Here is a 5,561-nt window from a genome sequence, read left to right as displayed (position 1 = left end):
GTATTGATCTTCTGTGTGGTAGTGCCACCACATATGTATTTCTTAAAGATGAATTTGACAAGAACGGATGGGGTACTCCCCCTGACCAAAGCTAATGACTGGTGGTCGGTGCTATGTGAGCCCCAACATGATGTATGTGTTTCATCTATGCCGTTCATGTATTTTTACAGTATCAGACCAAAAATGAGATATATCCCAATCTCAAGTGGACCACATTACAGGAAACAGTATTGAATGAGTGTCAACCATTAAAAACATTTTGGTGGCCATAAAAGATTTGGATCAAGCTGATTTTTGTTTTTTCCCTTCATCTGGGCCTGGATGACCAAATCAACAGATTGGATGTCAAATAAACAGTACACTGGGCCTTAGGAGGATTTTAATGGTAGATATCCAATCACTATTGTTTTCATATAGTGCGGACTAACTGAGATTTTTATCCCGCTAATGTTTGGGTTAGAGCCCTAAAATAATCTTTAAAAAGGATGAACGGAAGGGATGAAACACATACGTCATGGTAGGGCCCACATAGCACCGATCACCAGCCACGGGGCTGGTGGCGGGGGGAGGAGCCAACCCGTTTCCGAATCTGACACGGTGTAAACACAAACACCACGGTGGACCCCACACGCAAATGAGTGCAGGAACTGTTCGTCTACAACTAGTTGCGCCTGAGACTCTGTAGAAAAATCCTCCCATGCAATTATGGCTCATCTTTTGTGATCTAGACCGTTGATGGAGTCAACGTGATGAAGGATCCCAAAATCTCCCAGCTAGGAAGATGTAGATCCTAGCCATACAATCTTCGATCACTTTACCAATGTATGTAAGATCGTGACTGAAGGGTTAGGATCTTCCAATCCGCTTTCCGTTACTGATGTAAGGAAACAAAGGGACCCACCTAGGTTCCACTGGGGCCCACATAATGGCAAGCCACGTCAGTCGTTCGTGGGAGTAGCTAATTTGGTACTCTGGCGCAGTACCTTACTATTCCCATTTCTCATCTAGACTCTACACACGCCAGGCGCACTATAGCATTCCTTTGCCGTAAGTTAGCTGAAATGGCAGTTGTAGGGAACCCATGAAGCAAACCCATTGTAGAGGATAAAAAACAATGATATTCAGACCATTTTTGAAATCCAAACAAGCCCAAAAATCCCAAGCTTTCAGAGCTTTCCAAAAGCTCCTATCTTCTCAAGCATGTCAGGTGTTCGACGAAATGCCTCAAAGAGACCTAACCGAGTATAACCATTTGCTCTTCGAATACTCTCGTAACAATCTCAATCGAGAAGCTCTGAGTCTCTTCTTTGACATTCGACGATCAGATATACCCGTCGATGCATCCACCCTCTCCTGTATTCTGAAGGCCTGCAGCTGCTTGTATGATCGATTTTTTGGGAAGCAGATACACTGCCACTGCATCAAATGCGGATGTGAAGCCGATACTAGCGTGGGCACTTCTCTTGTTGATATGTACATGAAATGCGATGACATTGAGGATGGGAGGAAGTTGTTTGATCAAATGCCTGAGAGAAATGTGGTCACGTGGACTTCATTGCTTGCGGGTTATACGCGAAATGGGCTTCCTGAGCTTGTGCTGGAACTCTTCTTTCAGATGCGGTTGGAGCGCATCAAGCCAAACCCTTTCACTTTCGCGAGTGTTCTTGCTGCTTCGGCAGCTCAAGGTGCTGTCAGGGAAGGAATTCAAGTTCATAGCCAAGTCATCAAATTTGGGTTCGAGTTAACTGTGTTCGTGGGGAATTCCTTGATAAACATGTATTCAAAGTCGGGTTTGGTTAGAGAGGCAAGGGTGGTGTTTGAAGGAATGGAGAACGGAGATGCAGTTTCTTGGAATGCTATGATTGCAGGGTTATTGTCAAATGGGTATGACATTGAAGCACTGGAACTGTTTCATCGGATGAGGGTGGTGGGTATGAAGCTGACCCAATCGATATTTGTGACCATTATCAAGCTGTGTGCAAATCACAAAGAGCTGAATTTTGCCAGACAGCTCCATTGCTACGTGTTGAAAAATGGGTTTGGGTTCGATGTCAATATAAGGACGTCGCTCATGGCAGCTTATAGTAAGTGTGGTGAAATGGATGACGCATATGATCTGTTCTCTATGATGCCTGGAGCTCAGAACGTTGTTTCATGGACAGCTATGATTTGTGGGTACTTGCAGAATGGTGGGACCATACAAGCAGTCCACCTCTTCTGCGAAATGAGTAGGGGGGATGTTCGGCCTAACCATTTCACCTACTCGATCATCCTTACAGCTTCCCCCACTATATCGCCATTCCAAGTCCATGCCCAGGTTGTCAAAACCAACTACGAGAGCTCGTCGTCGGTAGGGACTGCACTGCTGACTGCCTATGTTAAGCTCGGGAATACCCATGAAGCTGCCACTGTCTTTGGACTAATCGATGAGAAGGACATTGTTGCATGGTCCGCTATGCTTGTGGGGTATGCCCAGATTGGAGATGCCAAGGGAGCCGTTGAGCTTTTCTGCAAGATGGGCATAGAGGGAGTTAGGCCAAATGAATTCACCTTCTCTAGTGTCATCAATGCATGTAGTAGCCCGATGGCAGCGGTAGAGCAGGGGAAACAGCTTCATGGATGCTCGATCAAGGCTGGATTTGAGAATGCCATTTGTGTGAGCAGTGCTCTTGTTACCATGTACGCAAAAAGAGGGAGCATTGAAAGTGCGCATGCTGTTTTCATTCGGCAAGTGGAGAGGGACTTGGTTTCATGGAATTCGATGATCTCGGGCTATGCACAGCACGGTTACGGGAAGAAGGCTCTTGAGATTTTTGGACAGTTGAAACAAGAAGGCTTGGAAATGGATGGAATCACATTCGTTGGTGTGATTTCTGCATGTACTCACGCAGGACTTGTGGATGAAGGGAAGAGATTTTTTGAATCAATGACCTGTGATCATGGCATCAATCCAACAATGGAGCATTACGCTTGCATGGTCGATCTTTATGGTCGAGCTGGTAAGCTTGAAGAAGCCATGGATCTCATAAAAGGGATGCCATTTCCAGCCGGTGCAACTGTGTGGCGGACGCTCTTGGGCGCTTGCCGGGTCCAACTCAATGTAGAGTTAGGAAAGATTGTGGCGGACCACCTCTTATCCCTCGAACCGCATGACTCTGCTGCTTATGTGCTGCTGTCAAATATCTATGCGGCAGCAGGAAAATGGGAAGAGAGAGCCAAGGTAAGGAAGCTAATGGAAGATCGGAATGTGAAAAAGGAAGCTGGATACAGCTGGATTGAGCTGAAGAACAAAACACATTCATTCATAGCCTGTGATCGAACACATCCATTAACAGATCGCATATACATGAAACTCAAAGAGCTGAATTCCCGATTGAAGGATGCCGGGCACTGCCCGGACACGAGCTTCGTGCTTCATGATATAGAAGAGAAGCAGAAGGAAGTGATTCTTTCACAGCACAGCGAGAGGCTGGCCATTGCTTTCGGATTGATAGCCACTCCTGCGGGGACCCCGCTGCAGATCGTGAAGAACCTTAGAGTGTGTGGCGATTGCCACATGGCTATCAAACTGATATCGAAGATTGAGGAGAGAGACATTGTGGTGAGGGATTCGAACCGCTTCCACCACTTCAAGGGAGGCTCTTGCTCGTGCGGGGATTATTGGTAATCCTCTTATTAGATTGTGGAAGCCAGGTTTGCAGGTTTGAGTGTTTGACCTTTATTCAAGGAAAGGCTGGGAGAAGTAAATCTTGATGCAGGTGACCGCAATTTTCTTATGGATGTCCAGAACAGGATGATGTTGAAACCAGTTCACGAATTCAGAGCATGATAGTAGACTCCTATGCAAGCATGTCTGTGGCTCTCTTCAAGGTACGCCAGGCAAGATTTTTGATACATCGGGTCAAAATGTGAAAGATATTGGCATGAATAGGATTGAGAATACTTATAATGGCACACTTGTACAAGATCTGTGCCATTCATCAAGTGGTCCCCACCATGAACATGTGCTGGCGCTCATTAGGTGAGGTCCAAATGCTTACAATAATAATGGGCAGTATACTAAATCAACCTCTGGTCGACTTTTACATGCAACCTACCTGGTGGGTGGACCAGCCTGATTTTTGGGTCTGAGCTTCAAGATGTTGCCTGACTGATTCTCAGCCAAGATCTTACACTCGTTTGCCACACTCACATATTTGCCACAGAGTATCCTATTCATGCATAAGCATTGCGGGGCTTGCAGGACTAGTTACAGACGGCTGTGACGAATATGCAGGTGATGATTATTTACTTCAAAGTTGAAGCCCATTGAGTTTTCGGTAATCAATGGAGATTTTCAGACTACAATGTCGAACTGTGTATGTTGGCGGAGATGGAGGATCTTGGCCACCACTATAGAACCATTGCAGGGCGTGAAGGACTAGTTACAGACTGATGTGATGAATATGCAGGTGATGATTATTTACTTCAAATTTCGAAGCCTGTCTGCATTGAGTTTTCGGTTGTCAATGGAGATTCTCAGAAGACAATGTCAAACTGGGTATTTTGGGGAGAGGTGGAGGTATGCAGTCACCTCTTTAGAAGCTACGGGGGCCCATTTGTTTATGTTTGCTACAAATCAAATCAAAATCTCCAATCACCACCTTCATCCCGAAGATGAGCAACTAGACACATTCTTCCATTTCATTGCTCGCTGTAAGGAGATTGACATCTGCCTTCCAAAAAACTTCCTGACAGAAACAAGATTGACAGATGTTCAACACCACAATTTCCAAATCTTATTCATTCCATTACTGAAGAAAGATTGATGAATGATGAAAAGGTACATTGACTAGTCCACTTTTTATCTTGTTGAGAACCTTTCACTGTGTATTTCACATGATCGAATGCTACCAAATGGGTTAATAATGGCTTAAGACTGTGATTGGATGCACAACTGAATCGAAGTGCAATAATTAGTTGAGTGGAAAGGACCAAATTGCAGTTAAGTGTTCATGTTGATGGACTAGGCTTGGAATATTACAAGAGTTTTATTGTTTAGTTGGACTTAAAAGGAAGAGAAATTATTTGATACTCTGTCGGAGTGTGATGGGTGATACTCTGACACTTGCATTCATACACATGGCATGGTCATGTGCTCAAATTAAACCATCCAAATCATGGCACCCACTGTAGACAAGTTCACAGTCATGTGCTCAAATTAAACCATCCATCATCATCATGCAATATCTAATTTAAGAAAATTCGTTTGCTGAATTTTAATCTTTGATCATTTTCCATGTAGACTGTACATTAGATATAAAGTAATCAACTAGTTAAGGCATCATTTTTTGTATAATTGTTCTTTTATAAATCATCTAAAGTGGTATTTGTAAGACTTTTCCGTTAAGTGTGCCATCATAGATCAACGGTCTTAATCAAACATGATCAGATCCAACTATTGGATTTAGGTAATGATCATGCTGGTGGACAGGTGGAGCCCACTGGTCATGCAATTGTGTCCTACATGATATTGGCCAACACATTGTCCACTTTATCATTTGGTGGAATGCTGGCAAGAT

General features: G+C 44.2%; 1 protein-coding gene across 3 annotated transcripts; it reads left to right on the top strand.

Annotated features, from left to right (window-relative positions):
* The first annotated feature begins 637 nt into the window (after positions 1-637).
* LOC131235031 (pentatricopeptide repeat-containing protein At2g27610) lies at positions 638-5,323 on the top strand. Of its 3 annotated transcripts, none has more exons than XM_058232116.1 (2): positions 638-3,870; positions 4,277-5,323. In XM_058232116.1, the coding sequence occupies exon 1, from the start codon at positions 1,115-1,117 to the stop codon at positions 3,665-3,667; it is 2,553 nt and encodes an 850-aa protein (XP_058088099.1). In that variant the 5' UTR covers positions 638-1,114; the 3' UTR covers positions 3,668-3,870; positions 4,277-5,323. The 3 variants fall into 3 exon arrangements, with proteins under 3 accessions (XP_058088099.1, XP_058088097.1, XP_058088098.1); XM_058232114.1 differs by having other exon boundaries at positions 4,244-5,323; XM_058232115.1 differs by having other exon boundaries at positions 4,206-5,323.
* Positions 5,324-5,561: the final 238 nt, after the last annotated feature.

This window comes from Magnolia sinica, chromosome 19, assembly GCF_029962835.1.
Source record: "Magnolia sinica isolate HGM2019 chromosome 19, MsV1, whole genome shotgun sequence".
Lineage (NCBI taxonomy): Eukaryota > Viridiplantae > Streptophyta > Magnoliopsida > Magnoliales > Magnoliaceae > Magnolia > Magnolia sinica.
The sequence above is the reverse complement of the archived record's forward strand: the minus strand, read 5'-3'. Positions and strand labels throughout refer to the sequence as shown.